The sequence below is a fragment of the Mercenaria mercenaria genome, chromosome 6 (genome assembly GCF_021730395.1).
Source record: "Mercenaria mercenaria strain notata chromosome 6, MADL_Memer_1, whole genome shotgun sequence".
Classification (NCBI taxonomy): Eukaryota; Metazoa; Mollusca; class Bivalvia; order Venerida; family Veneridae; genus Mercenaria; species Mercenaria mercenaria.
This window is the reverse complement of record NC_069366.1, coordinates 58445327-58460363: the sequence shown is the minus strand read 5'-3', so window position 1 is coordinate 58460363 and position 15037 is coordinate 58445327. Positions and strand designations below refer to the sequence as shown.

Genomic DNA, 15037 nt, shown 5'->3' with positions numbered 1-15037 from the left:
TGGTGTCTGGTGTAGTTTTTGTTAGGGTATAGGATGCTGGATCGAATAAAAGCAAATGTTGCTCTTAAAATGCATTCTAGGTTCGCTTCAACTGTGTCCTACAAAAGGTAAAAAAATTGCACCTAAGTGGCACTATTCCCATAGAAGTTCGTCTGTATTTCTTTGTCATGCTTACGTTGAAGACACATAATTATGTAATATGTCGAAACCACTTGCTTGGTTCTTGACTTATGACAGATGCAGTTGTCTCAATCCTGATAACACTCAATCGACGGACTTAGACTGTCAAGAGGTAACAGATCTGATTGAAAAAAATCATAAGATATACTTATAAGAATCTGTCTGCTTTCTAGCTTCACTTTCTATGTCTCCTATTTATTTAGTTTAGTGTTTTCTGTGCTTGAAATATTTACAAAAATGAATAAAGCTGTATATATATGTAAGGTTTAGGAAACACATGCAATAAGTGTCAAATATTTATGTAAAAATTTATTTGCTGACACCCTGTACGTAGTTTTTTTCAATTTTAAACACTTTCCCACCCGTGACCAAGTGCCATTTTTGCAGCATACGTATATAATAATTTACAAAGGCATGTGAACTATTTTGTTGCGTCACTGGTGGGAAAGATGTTTACAACGTAAAAATGATTTATGTTCACATTTTAATAGAAAAGAGAATGAGAAATGTCTACAAAGTCTTCTTTTTTGTTCATGAACTTGTAAAATCAAGTCGCATTTATCAAGAAATGGTCTTCAACTATCATAACTATGCAATTTCTGAAGTCTATCCCTATGTCACGTTTTCCTTAATCGGATAGGCAATCTGAATAGGAAAATGTCCGAGGTCCTTTAACTTAGTCTGGTGAGCTTAGTAGCGACAGCAGAACACAGTCAGTATAGATGTTAAGACCTCTTGATGAGACAAATGATCGCTTATGAGATTTGTCCAGTACCATGTGTCCTCCTCCATAAATTCACGTGGAGAAGTTGTTAGTTACTTGCTGAAAACTTGTAAGTTCTCGCGTGTAATTCAGAAACATGACTTAACCCTTACCATGCTGGACATGATTGATTCTGCCTTTGCGACCAGTGCAGTTCATGATCAGCCGGCACATCCGTGCAGTATGATCATGACCTGCACTGTTCGCAATTCAGTCAATATATTTTTGGTATGCACCACTTTTAATTGAAAGATGGACAAGTCCATTTTATAAATTTAGCATGGTCAAGGTTAATTGACCGCCAAACATAACTAGAACCAAACATCATCAAACACAGACATACTTTCATCATCTTTGAATCCAGAGCCCTCTCAGCCGCCCTACCGGCCATCCGCTCGAACTCAGGTCGCAACTGATCTATCGCAAGTTTCACCATCTGTTTTGTAAAACTGCTCACCAGCCTTAAAGAGAAACAATTACATCATTACAACTGAGCCGTGCCATGAGAAAACCAACTTAGTGCATTTGCGACCAGCATGGATCCAGACCAGCCTGTGCATCTGCGCAGTCTGGTCTGGATCCATGCTGTTCGCATTTAAAGCCTATTGCAATTAGAGGAACCGTTAGCGAACAGCATTGATCCTGACCAGACTGCGCGGATGCGCAGGCTGGTCTGGATCCATCGCAAACGCAAGTATGTTAGTTTTCTCATGGTGCGGCTCACATGATACCAGTTATATGCCAGGGAAGCCGAGCTTTGAGACCAGTCTAAGAACTTGAGAATCTGAAGGAAAATTAGTCTCAAAACTCGAGCATCTGCTCGAACATCCGTCCCAAAACTGCCGCATAGGCCGGTTATACAGCTTGACATAATGTCAGACCCTTAAATTAAACCCAATATAAAGTTTTATTGATGATTTATAATATTTAGTTACTTATGCAATACAGGAAAAAGTCCTCAAAAGAAATCCAAGACAAACTCTGAAAATAAGCTGATATTTAAGTGCAGCTTCATCTAGATCTTTAATAAACGTAGTATTACAAATATATCTAAAATAAATCAATTAGACGAACCATAACTGAAATTTTCTTTATTCACATGCATGCCTTACCTAAAATACAGTTCAAGAAGCATTAAAAAAAATGCCGTAACTGTTTATGAATTTCGAGCAAATATTGGTGTTATCAAGAACCCCACCCATCTCCCATCTCCAGTAACACTGTGATACGAATCCCCTATGAATGTTTTTCTTTCTTGTTACATGAATGGTGTTCAATCCCTTTTAACTCCAATGCCAACGAGTTTGTTCTTGAAATATGTATAGAAATTCTATGTTCTGAATTTTGACACGTATGTTCTGAATTTTGACACCCCGGTGCTTTTTGATAACGCCGGTAAAATACTAAAGATAGCCTACCAGTACTTGTTGGAAATCTTAAAATATTGTTCCTGATATTCAAAGCAAACATTTATGCTAGATACCAGTAGTAGAACAATACAGCATATGGTCCACAGTAACTGCTACAGTACGGATTAGACGTGACTTCTGGGGCCGAGTGGTTAAGGTCGCTGACTTCAAATCACTTGCCCCTCATCGATGTGGGTTCGAGCCTCACTCGGGGCGTTGAAGTCGATTCTTCATGTGAGGAAGCCATCCAGCTGACTTACGGAAGGACGGTGGTTCTACCCAGGTGCCCGCTCGTGATGAAATAATGCACGGAGGGGCACCTGGGGTCTTCCTCAACCATCAAAGCTGGAAAGTTGCCGTTTGACCTATAATAATTGTGTCGGTGCACGTTAAACCCAACGAAATAAAAGAAATACGTAAACGTGACTTCAAACTTCCAGATCCAATCATGCTCTCAAAAATGTACCATGATATTTTTGTAGGACTTGTTTTTTGTTTTGTGTGTTTCATTTCATTCCTATAATACTTATTCCGTACCAAAACAGTTGTTGGAATTAGTTCAACCCAAAGCCTATTAGCATTTGCTTAAAAACCAGTCTCAAGGACTTGCCTAAAAACGAGTGCTAGAATTCCCATCATCTGCTTTAGAACCAGTCTTAAAACTCGAGCATATTCTTAGTAAACCAGCATCAGAAATCAAACGTCGGATGAGCTGTTTCGGAGCACAACACAGAAAAGTTGCAACTTGAGACTGGTTTGGATACCAGTCTCTGTCACTGGTCAATTTCAAGACTGCAGCAGTTTTAGTCCAAGGTCTATACAACGTTTAGACATGTGCATGTTTTCATTCTAAATATCTTCTTGTTACAAGGTTATCCGTCAAAGTTTGCCTGCCTGTGCATGTATATATGTATTTTATATTCTAAACAGTATTATTTCTTTATTATTGTAGAATGTCGGCCTGATAGATAAGATGTATTGGATGTATAGGTCTTCAAACGATAATATGTAACTCGTCTGCCCCTTTAATTGTAATAGCGGCTCAGTTGCCATAAAATATAACAGGGTTATTATAACAGTAGCTTGATCTGGGATGCAGTATTCGGCTCTCGTGGATTTTGCCAGATCGGATCTCACGAGGCGCGCAAGCGCCGAGTGTGATCAGGCCTTGCAAAATCCACGAGAGCCGAATACAAAGTCCCAGATCTAGCTACTGTTATAATGACCCTTTTATTATATACCTTTACCATTTTGATTCTTGTTTTGTTCTTGAACGAAATCTTCAATGTTTATCGATATTAAATGGAACATAGTGAAGTTTTTATGTGCGCTTTTTATAGAAAAGTGTCGGCTAATGCATATTAATGTAAATAGTCCGGCAGCATACAATACGGAAGGTACAATACGGAATTCAAAAGGTACAATACGGAATTTTTGTCTGTCTGTTCATAATTAATTGTGAAATACAAGCAGATTTTTTACAGAATTTATATAGGTATATAATAAACGAGGTTACGTCGCGGGTTGGTGAATGAAGTCGCTAATCAGACTATACAATGTGTCGCAAATCGAACTATATATTTTGTCGCGAATATGACTTTACATTATGTCGAGAATCAAAGTATACATTCTGTCGCTAATCGAAATATACATCATGCCACCGACAGGGCTGGACATTGTTTCGCGAATAGCATTATAATTTATGTCGTGAACTACTAGTATACAAATTGGTTCGTGAATCGAAGCGAGCTGGATTTTTTACTGATGAAGTAATATTTCGCCAGGAATTTTAATAAGCAAAATAACTAACCCAAGGCTCTTGTGAAATTCTTCAAATTCTCGCCCCTCCTCCTCAGTCATCCCATGCGGTAAAGTTCTTGTACCTGAAATGTACATGTCACTGCCAAGGGAGATGTTTAAACATATCAAATGTGAAATGGGTATCTTATGAACCTCTCTCCCAACACCCCTTGACCCCTCTATCATTTTTTTTTTCAAAATTAACAAGCAAGTAAAATGATTTAAAAAAAACAAACGTTTTATGTCAGCTAAAAATCAGTAACAGTTTCTTAAAAATCTTGTCCTGCCAAAATGCTGTCTTCTCTAGTAAAGCGAAAACTTTACTTTAGCCTGCTGACGGCAACTGGTTTTGCCTTTGCAACCAGTGCAGATCAAGATCAGCCTGCACATCCGTGTAGGCTGATCATGGTCTGCACTGTTCGCCATTCAGTCAGTATATTTTCAATGAACACCCCTTTGAATAACAAGTGGTACTGAATGATGGACTAGCCCATTATATAAATTTAGCAGGGTAAGGGTTAAATAGTGGCTTGGAATTTTAGACCCATTAGGTAGGGCCCTTCCAGTCTGTGCTAATTAATCTATTTGTTGTTACTGTTTTATACTCATCTTTTAAAAATCATTGATTGAAAGACACTGGGCTAAATGAAATGGCATAAGCATTTGTTATTTCGACTTTTAAATACACTATGCTTGACTTTCAAGAATACACTTTGAAATAAGCATTTTGATTATTGCCTTTCTTTTTGTGTGAAATGCTTATTTATTTATTTTGTTGGGGTTTACTTCACACCAGTAGTGAATATTAGGATGGTTTTGAAACAGTTTAACCCCCCCCCCCCCCCCTGACCCCTTGTCCCTATTCTATAAGTGCACTTTAACCTTGCCCTAAACTTAAAATACTACTTAATACCCCAAAAATCTTTTAAATCTTTAGTTAAACCGAATGAAAACCTTTGGTTTAACTAAAGATGATTTAATTAAAGATGATATATTTAAAATGAAGAAAACATATGTCCTTATTTAAAAATAGTTTCCACTTAAAAACTTTAAACACTACACCGAGAGACAAAATGTAGAATAACTTTGGCCTAATATAACATACAGGAAGTAAAATATAATGTGGTTGAATTTAGACCACATTTATTTTCTGTTTAAATAACTCTTTTACTTCCTTGTTTTGTAATCCTTCTACATAGATAAAACAACTGTTAAAGACATTAGAAATGACACAGAATGTACACAATACCAATAAATACATTAATAATTATCCATGAAACAAGAAAATTTCAAACTAAAAATAACACAGACCGGGAAACCAAATGCTAAATATAACAACTAAAAATAACACAGACCGGGAAACCAAATGCTAAATATAACAAATATAATAAGGTCAGGTTATTTACAAATCTATCCCTCTTTTATTAAAAAACAAGTAATATCTCCCCTTTGATAATTGAAATCATACAAATTATTTTAATTAATATTGGAAGAATAAAATTACTTTAGGAGTTGTTATTATTTAAAAACAAAAAGTAATTGAATAAATTATAACACATAAAATAAAATTATGATAATTTCAAAACCATAACACTATTATAATAAAGAATATACACTAATATAAACCGGTTTCAACTTTATATCATTGAGTCGAGTTCTGTTATGCTTAGTTCCGGAAGTCAATCTGACGTTTCCTTGTCTGTTTAAAGGTAGCTTGCAGTATGGTTTGTGTACTGGATCGTCTTGTCTGTTAACGGTTAACAGCAGGCTGTTATGACATTGACTGGTTGTGCACATAAAGAATTCTTCCGTCAATGTTGTAATAGCACTGAATTGCCTTACTTCGTTCTTGTCTCTAGTTTCGAAGGTTTCGGGAGGCAAGAACAATGGGATTGAAGGTGATTCTGGCTGCAAAACCGGACAGGTTTGATGATTTAGGAAAAACCAGCTGTATGGTGAGCCTACAGATGAGGTCTCTTAGGAAAGACTAATGGTTCACCCCGGCGTCGGGTGTGCACGTAATAAATTGTACCTGGCGTCGGGGTTAAAATAAATGTACAGAACACGGCTTTTGCATTTTTTAACAACTATTAAACAAGTATTACAAGATTTAAGTACAAACAACTGAAATCACTCAACCGTTTGAGTATGCTATAGGTATATGCATGATTGAATATCATAATACTTTTATGTTATGAAAATCACTCAACCGTTTGAGTATACCATAGGCATATGCATGATTGAATTATTTATTATGTTTTACATTGTTTACTCTCAGTGTTTTATACAATAAATCATAAATGTTTATACCATTTTGTAACATTTTAATGAAAAATAAACAATAATAACCACAAAATGTGTTTGTTTTGTCTTGATATTGTATGTTATTATACTTAACCCCAGGTATATATATCAATCACTGTCCTTTGGTTCATCCGATATATAGAATTTGATGTAACTACCCATCAAAAGCATAAATGTTACTTCTGTAGATGCTGAATCGTCATAAGGATGAATATCAAACATTGTTCCTTGTTTTAGATAAATTTTAATATTTTTCTTATACATAGATATTAACTTATCAGTGTCAAAGTCCTCAGCTGCCTCAGCTGTTATATTTACATTATCAAATATATCAAAAAATAAAACATCATCCTGAGGCCTATAATTCCGCCACCTAAATATAAAATGTGATATTGGGCTTTTAGTCGTTTATCCGTTCACCTAAAGAGCTCACACCCTTTAATAAAATCTTAATATCTATTATATAAGTTCCGGTTTTTCTAACTATAAACACACCACTCAAAAGCATATCTAGTACATCTATTTTATATTTTTGGTCTATGAGTATAAAATCTTTATAATCTACGATAATTCCAGGTCTTATTTCAAATATATTTAAATAGTTCAGATCGGCCATATTTTTATATGTTGAATATATCCAGGCACCACGACGGTCAAAATACTTTTTCATTTGTATGTAATCAAAAGTATGATTATAATAGTATTCAAAGAGAAACACTTCACGTCCCACTTCCTCCAGCCTTTTTTCTATTTTCCTGTCTTTCTTTTTAAGTTGAAGAATTATTTCAGCTAAATCATCAAGTCGTTTTGTTGTGGCAACTTCAGAAGCAGATAGATTGTCAACAGTATTCTTTGTTCTAGCTAATTGTGTTTCTTGTTTTAAGAAAACATTTTTTACTTTTGTAATTTCTTGGGTATTAGTGGTAATTTCTCCGACATTAGCGGTTATTGCTTTAGTATTAGCAGTGATTGATTCTCCTTGTTTAGCTGATATTTCAATTACAGAGTCCAAATCATTTATTATTATTTTAATTTTATCATTAAATTTATCATTAAATTCATTAATATCTTTTTGTAATAAACCTTTAAGTTTACTTAACTCTTCGTACTTTATATTGTGACTTGCATCAACATTATTAATCATGTTTACAAGTTGTTTTCTCAAATTTTCTAGCTGATTATTAATTATGTTAATTGCTTCAGTATTAGCAGTAATTAACTCTCCTTGTTTAACTGATTTTTCAACTACAAAGTCCAGTTCATTTTTATGTTCTTCAACTTTAGCATTAAGCTGCGTCATATCTTCTTGTATTTTTTTTGTAATATTACTTAAGTCTGCATACTTTAAATTATGACGGTTGTCAACAATACTAATCCAATTTCGAATTTGTTTTTTAAAGTCATCTATTTTAGAATTGAGCTCTTTTTTAAAATCCTCTAATGCTGTATCATGATCATCACCTCTTTGTGAAGCTGCCTTTTCCAATTCAGATTTATATTCTGCAAGTTTATTTGAAAATAATTCTAATAAATCTTTATGCCTATTTTCAGTTTCAGTATTTAGTTTATTTATTTCTGTTCTAATTTCTAACTGATACATATTTTGTAACTTTTTCTCAGCTTCAATAATCTTGTCTTTTAGTTCTTCATGTTTAATCATACTATCTTTTAATTCTTGAATTTGGGTGAATAAAATGTTTAAATTAACTCGAAATACTTCTTTTATGTTGTCATCTGTCAAATCAGATTTTTCTTCAAGTTCTTTAATAGAATCAACCATAGCTTTCATTTCTTCTTCAATTTTACCTTGTAATTCAACTATTAATAATAAATTCTTTTTAAAATCTTTTGTTAATTCTTCAATATTCTTTACTTCTTCTTCTAATGTCTGTTTTATAGATTTGATATCTTCAAGATTATAGTCATCTATTACACTTTGAACTTTTTTAAACATAAATCGTCTTGAAACTACATCGGTGGATTTATCTGGATTTCCTAGGTTGATTATTTTATTACCTCCCATATCTAATGCTCTATTCATTGTGTTATCAAGTTCCTTATTTCTGTGAAGATATGATTCCATGTCCTTTCTAAGCTTTTTGTATTGTTTTTTAGTAGCATAATCACTTAAATCAATAACAAATTTAACTTTACTTATACTGTCAGATTCACTTATTTGTTTTACATCATTAAAAACTCCAATTATATATTACCAGTAAAGTTTTTTCTTAAAAACTTCCTTGGTTTGTCAATATATAAGAAATCATATTTTTGATTTGTTGCATTAGCAAAAGAGTTGGGGTTAATATTTTGTTCATTACAAATCCTATCATTTTCCATTTTACCTGGACTTTCAAATAAAATATAGTGTGAACAGTTAATTCGAATATCTTTTGGTGTTTTATAGTAAGACTGACTTAAATAAATAACACAACAGTTTTTGTGTCGTCCTTGAATAAAGTATTTTGTTATTTCATTTTGAACTTTTTTATCTTCACATACAAAATCATCAAATATACTACTTTTTGTTTTTCTGATTCAAGATTCTCACAAGGTTCAATTTGGTTGGGATCAGCTGAATATTCAAGTATTTCATTGGATCTACTTTAATTTTTTTTGCAATTTGACTAAGTTGTTAATTAAATCTTGATATTTAGATTGTTCTAAGTTTTTAGCATACAAGTATAATTTATCATAATATATAAGAGGTTTTCGAAGTATATGCATTAATGTATTTGTTTTTCCAGATCCAGAAGATCCACATATTAACATTCTAAAACATGAATCTGGCATAAAAGGATAAAATTGTTTAAAGTTTATTGGATTTATCACTTTTTGTATCATAATTTGGAATTTCCATTTATATAATATTACATTATTTTACATTATTTTACATTATCTAACATTATTATATAAATGCAATCAAAACTTAATGAAATAAGAATAAGAAAAAATTAGTCGGGCAAAAGATGAAGATCTTAGAGAAGAAATAATGAGAGAAAAAATAAGAAAAGCTACAAATCGGGATATGTACACTGAAATTTATAAACCAATTACTGAAAAAATAGAAAGTCAAAAAGAACAATTATCAAGTCAGTTAAAAGCATTACCTGGAATTAAAGAACAACTGGCATTAATTCCAGAACAGTTTGCTGATAAGATACATGAAATAGAAAATCTAAAAAGTTTGGAAGAGCTATTCCGAGAACCAACACGATTATTACCGCCGAAAGATCATATGGGTTTGGATGATGAAGATGATGAGTTTGAAGACACTAGAGAATTTCCTGAAATTGTTGGAACAAGACCGAAAGCAAAGGAAATACCTACAGTAGATTTAGATACTTTTCTGGATAATAATGTTTTAGAAGAATATGGATATTCCAAACCGTCTGAAATGTTTGACTTTTTTACTGCAAATGTAATTGATCCTAATAAAATAGATAAAGACGATATTGAAGATACAATAGATAGTGTTAATACGAATATCAAAAAATTAAATGGTTCAATAACTAGCAAATCAAGATCGAAAGATCCAAATAAACAAGAAAAAGTAAAAGAATTAAAACATGATCGAGATGAACTCATAAAGTACAAAAAACGGTTGATAAATACTTTTAATTTAGCTCCTACATATGGACAAGGAATAAAACATCATAACCCATATAAAGTTTCACCAAATGGACAATACGGTAATTTAATTATTAACTTAAATAAACTTTATGGTCAAAATAAATTAATTGCTAAGGATAGAATAACTGGAAAAGAAGTCATTAACACTAAAGTAGATGATGATTTAATTGATTTGATTAATAAAAGATATAACAATAATAAAAAGCATTCAATTCATTCAAGAAAAATATTCAAAGAATTAACAGAAAAATCAGGATTACCTATCAATAAAAGATCTATGAAATTTAAAAAAGTAATTAGGGGACAAGGTTATGACGTTTGTCCATGTAATCCAAAAGAATTGATTGATGACTTGGAGTTAATTTGTGGTTCAATTGATGCTGGAAATAATAATGAAGAACTAAAAAATGAAGGTATTAGAATAATTGATGAACTATTAAAAATGAATTCACTCTTACCAGAACAACATGAAAAGTTATATAAAAATTATTTTTCTTGAATTTAGATTTTAATTAAAGTTTTAAAACTTTAGTTTTTAATTATATATAAATGGAACAAAAAATAGTATTAACTTCTGAAACAGTTAAAGATAATAAAAATAAACCGAGTGATTTTACAATCAGATTTAGTCGTTCTTTAATTTTAGATAAAAATAAAACTTATGTTGTTGGTTTGGATAGTATTAACACTATGACCTATTCTTGGCATAATATTAGTGATGAATATGACAATAAAAGAATTCGTTATCATAATGGTAAGGATTGGAAAGATATTATATTTACAAATGGTTCTTACAGTTACACAGATATTAATAATTATATTAGGGAAACATTAATAAGTAATGGTGATTATGAATTTGATAAATCAGAAATTGCTCCAATAAGTTTGGAATTTGATTTAAGTAGTTTTAAGATTTTGATTTCAATTACAGGTAATTTTAAGTTGGATTTGGAAACATCAAATTTTCATACATTGCTTGGATTTGAGAAAAAAAAATTAGACAATACTGAATGGGGAACTAAAACACCAAATATAACTAACTCTGTGGATACAATTTACATTCATTGTGATCTTATTGATAATTCACTTGTTGATGGTAATTTCAGTGATATTATCTATGCTTTAAGTACTGCAGATTTAACAAGAGCTTATCCATTTACAAAAGAACCACAAAGAGTTGGATATTCTGAAATTAATAAATATATTATAAATTCAATTAGAATATATATTACAGATGTATTTGGTAGAATAATTAATTTTAATGAGGTTGAAACAAGTTTTACACTAATTTTAAAAGAAATATGAAATTATAAATTTTAGTTTTATATAATGTACAAAAAAGTTTATGACAAAAATAAAGGAATATTTATTTATGTTGATGCTCACACGGGAAAAGAAATCATACACGGAACAGGTATCTTTGACACTTTAACGAAATTGTTTTCAAGCGGAGTTGCATCTTCAATTAGCACAGCTGGAAAAAAAGCTTTGGAAACAGCAGGAAAAGCAGCACTTGAAAGTGGAACAAAAAAGGTTGGAACAGAAGTTGGAAATTTAGCTGCAGCAAAGCTTGTTGAAAAATTTAAAAAGAAACCTGCTCCGGCAGTTGGTAATTTAATTGCCAAGGAATTACAAGAAAAGAATAACAGTAAAAATAATAATAAAAATAATAATAAAAATAATAATGATAATGAGGAGGATATTCATATGAGAATAAATAGAATATTGTCAGGATCTGGAACTTCAGCTCAACAAAAACGTATTAACAGATTAATTTATAAAAAATAAAATAATATATAATATATACATGTTTAGAACAAAACAATATTGTGAAAGATATGAATTAACTCCTATTCAATTAGATACAGCTTTAATATCTGTCCTGGGAAATAATGTTAAACAACAAAAAAACGGTTATCACTTTACAATTAATGATAGAAGTTCATATTTTGATTGGTTTAATGCTTATTTTGAAGTAAGTTTCAAAGTAAATAAGCTTGCTAATGGTAATAATTATGATGGTAATGATCAAATTGCTCTAATTAATAATGCAGCTTCATTAATTGATCAGTTAGTGGTTAAACAAAATGGAAAAATTGTTTATGATTGTAATAATTTATACAAAGTAATAAATGTAAAGAGTTTGGTTGAACTATCTGAAGATTATGCAAAATCAACTGGAACAAATGAGTTTATTTATTTAGATACTAACGCTAGCACTGAACTCAGACCTGCCCAAGCTAAATATAATTCAGGTTTTGCTTCTAGGAAGTTATTAATCCAGGATAATAAAGAGGTAAATGCTAAAATTCCATTAAATAATTATTCATTTTTTCAGGGTTTAGAAACTAATATTTTACCTCCAAGTCAAATTCAAATAACACTGCAGCTGACAGATGATGATGAATTAATTTTTAGAGCTAATGCTGCTGATGCTGGTAGAGTAATTGTAGCAAAATTAATTCTATGGGTTCCACGTTTAATTTTCAATGAATTTGGGTTTGATCTAATAACTACTGAAAGATTTAAAAAAGCAAGATGGTCATACCTTCGGGAAATGATGACGCAATCAACTGATACACAACAAAATAATATAACTTTTAGAATAACGGCTGGTGTAACAAAACCACAACATGTATTTGTTTATTTACAACGACCTGACAAAAGTAATTCACAAGAACATAACCCACATTTATTAGATACATTTCAAATTAATGCAGATAATGATAATTGCATTTTGAGCTCCTGTCGTCTTGAAGTTGGTAATGGTGTTTTTTATCCAGAAACAGAATACACAAGTATATCAAGAATATATGATGATGTAATTAATTATTATTATAAACAAAATAATAAGACTACTGGAAGTCTCTTAAATCGATCAAATTTTAAAAGTTTGTTTGGATTTATTCATTTTAACTTGGAATATAAAAAGGAAGTAACTACAGAAGATCCTAAGCATATTACATTAACAGCTAAATTAAATATTCCACCAACAGCTAATATTCGTGTTTACGCAATTGTATTGTATGAAGAAACAGTTGAAATAAATACTATTGGAAATGAACTTGTTATTGTTTAAATAAAATAAATATAATTTATATATAATGAGTATTAAAAACACTGGGGTTGTAAACAACCACACATCAAATTATATTGAATATAAAGTTAACCTAACAGATGGACAAAAGAAAAATTTAGCACAAGCTTATAATAATAAAATTCCACATACTTTTAGATTAAAACATGAACAATTACGTGGAAACTTCCCTTTACTTTTAACAAAAACACAAATTAATCAAATTAAAAAAGCTGTTGCAAATAAGAAGGGATTAGAAATTACAATTTCAAAGAAACAAATGTCCAGTCAAGGTCAAAATGGTGGATTTTTAGGAGCTTTAGCTGGTTTGTTAGGAAAAACAATTCTTCCAATGGCAGCAAAAATAGCTCCAAAAATATTAGCCCCTCTAGGCATTCGTGCTTTGTCTGGGCTAGCCAGTACTGGTGTCAGTAAGTTACTTGGGAATGGTATGATTTCAGTAGCTAATGATAAGAGAAATATAATATCACCATATCTTACACCTAATCAAAGAAAGCAATTAGTAGGATCTGGAGTGATTAAATTAACACAAAAACAAAAACAAGACGGTGGGTTTTTAGGTATGTTGGCTGCTAGTCTAGGGATACCTTTGATTACATCTTTGTTAAGTGGGAAAGGATTACAGATTGATTCACAACGGAGACCTTACAGACGAATTCCTATAGTAAAAAAAAAAATAAAATTTATAAACAAACCAATATCTAACTTTGAAATTGAACAATGGGTAAACCAATTAAAAATTAAAAACTTTAGGGGTGTATTTAGTAGAAATAATTTACTAAAATTAAAAGAAAAGGTTGAATGCGGAATTATAAATTTGGACGACTCTATTGGTCCTGGAACACATTGGGTTTGTTACTTTAATACTTTGTATTTCGATCCGTTTGGACTTCCTCCACCAAAAGAAGTAATTCAGTATATACCAAATGTAAAATACAACAATGTTCAATATCAAGACAAAACAAGTATGCTTTGCGGATATTATTGTTTATTTTTCATTAAAATGTTACAAGATAAAGTACCGTTGTATGATTTATTGTATAAAATACTAAAAATTCATAATCAAAGAGTAAATGAACAAACTATTATAAATTATTTTAATAAAAAAGGACATTTATTTAACTGGAATAATTAATATAATGGGAATATTCAATAATATAAATGAAAAAGTAAATAAAATAGAAAGACAATTAATAAGAAAACCTCCATTGTTTTTAACAAGTTATACCCAAGATACCGATGGTGGATTATTTCAATGGCAAACTGTAAATGCTAGTCCTGGTTTGGTTCAGGGTGGTAATATTGTGGCAATTAAACAAAATTGCATCTTAATTATTCTTGTTGATGCAATTAAATTAGATAAAGGAGAAGCTAAATTACAAATAAAAAATAAAGAAAGTGTAATTCTTCAAAGTTATCATGTAAAAATTAATAGAAAAAATGAATCTATTTCTATTAATTATGCAAATGAATTTAAAATGGATGATGTTTTTTATATTAATTCTTTAAACGTTACGAGTATTCAGTTAACAATTTATGGTTCTATAATTTAAGAGTTTTTTAATTTAAGAATAAGCTAATGTATCAATACCATTATCAAGAATATATCTTTTATCGTCATAACATGATAAAGATGTTTTATTTATAACATAACTGGAAAGGTTGTGTTTATCAGAACGAATAACTTTAAAGGTGTGATTACTTTGGGTTGAATTAAACAAAGTATCTTTGTAATTTTTATGAACTATTGTTTTCTTAACAACAAGTTTTTTAATTCCTTTACATTTTTTAACATTAACTTCGTTTCTAATAAATATGAATACATTTTACTCTTAATCCGACAAATTCCAA

General features: G+C 30.8%; 1 protein-coding gene and 1 long non-coding RNA gene across 2 annotated transcripts in view; one reads left to right on the top strand and one right to left on the bottom strand.

Moving 5' to 3' along the window:
* Positions 1 to 15037, bottom strand: part of LOC123548788 (golgin subfamily A member 6-like protein 4) — a 38636-nt gene that overhangs the window by 16054 nt on the left and 7545 nt on the right. Inside the window, exons 2-3 of the mRNA XM_045336329.2 lie at positions 4163 to 4235; positions 1287 to 1404 (exon numbers count right to left, since the gene is read on the bottom strand). Of these exons, the coding sequence (XP_045192264.2) occupies positions 1287 to 1404; positions 4163 to 4235 (191 nt within the window). The remainder of the gene's footprint in view (positions 1 to 1286; positions 1405 to 4162; positions 4236 to 15037) is intronic.
* LOC128557777 (uncharacterized) lies at positions 5930 to 6508 on the top strand. Its single transcript, XR_008371376.1, has 2 exons — positions 5930 to 6309; positions 6381 to 6508. It is a non-coding gene; the product is annotated as an uncharacterized LOC128557777 (long non-coding RNA).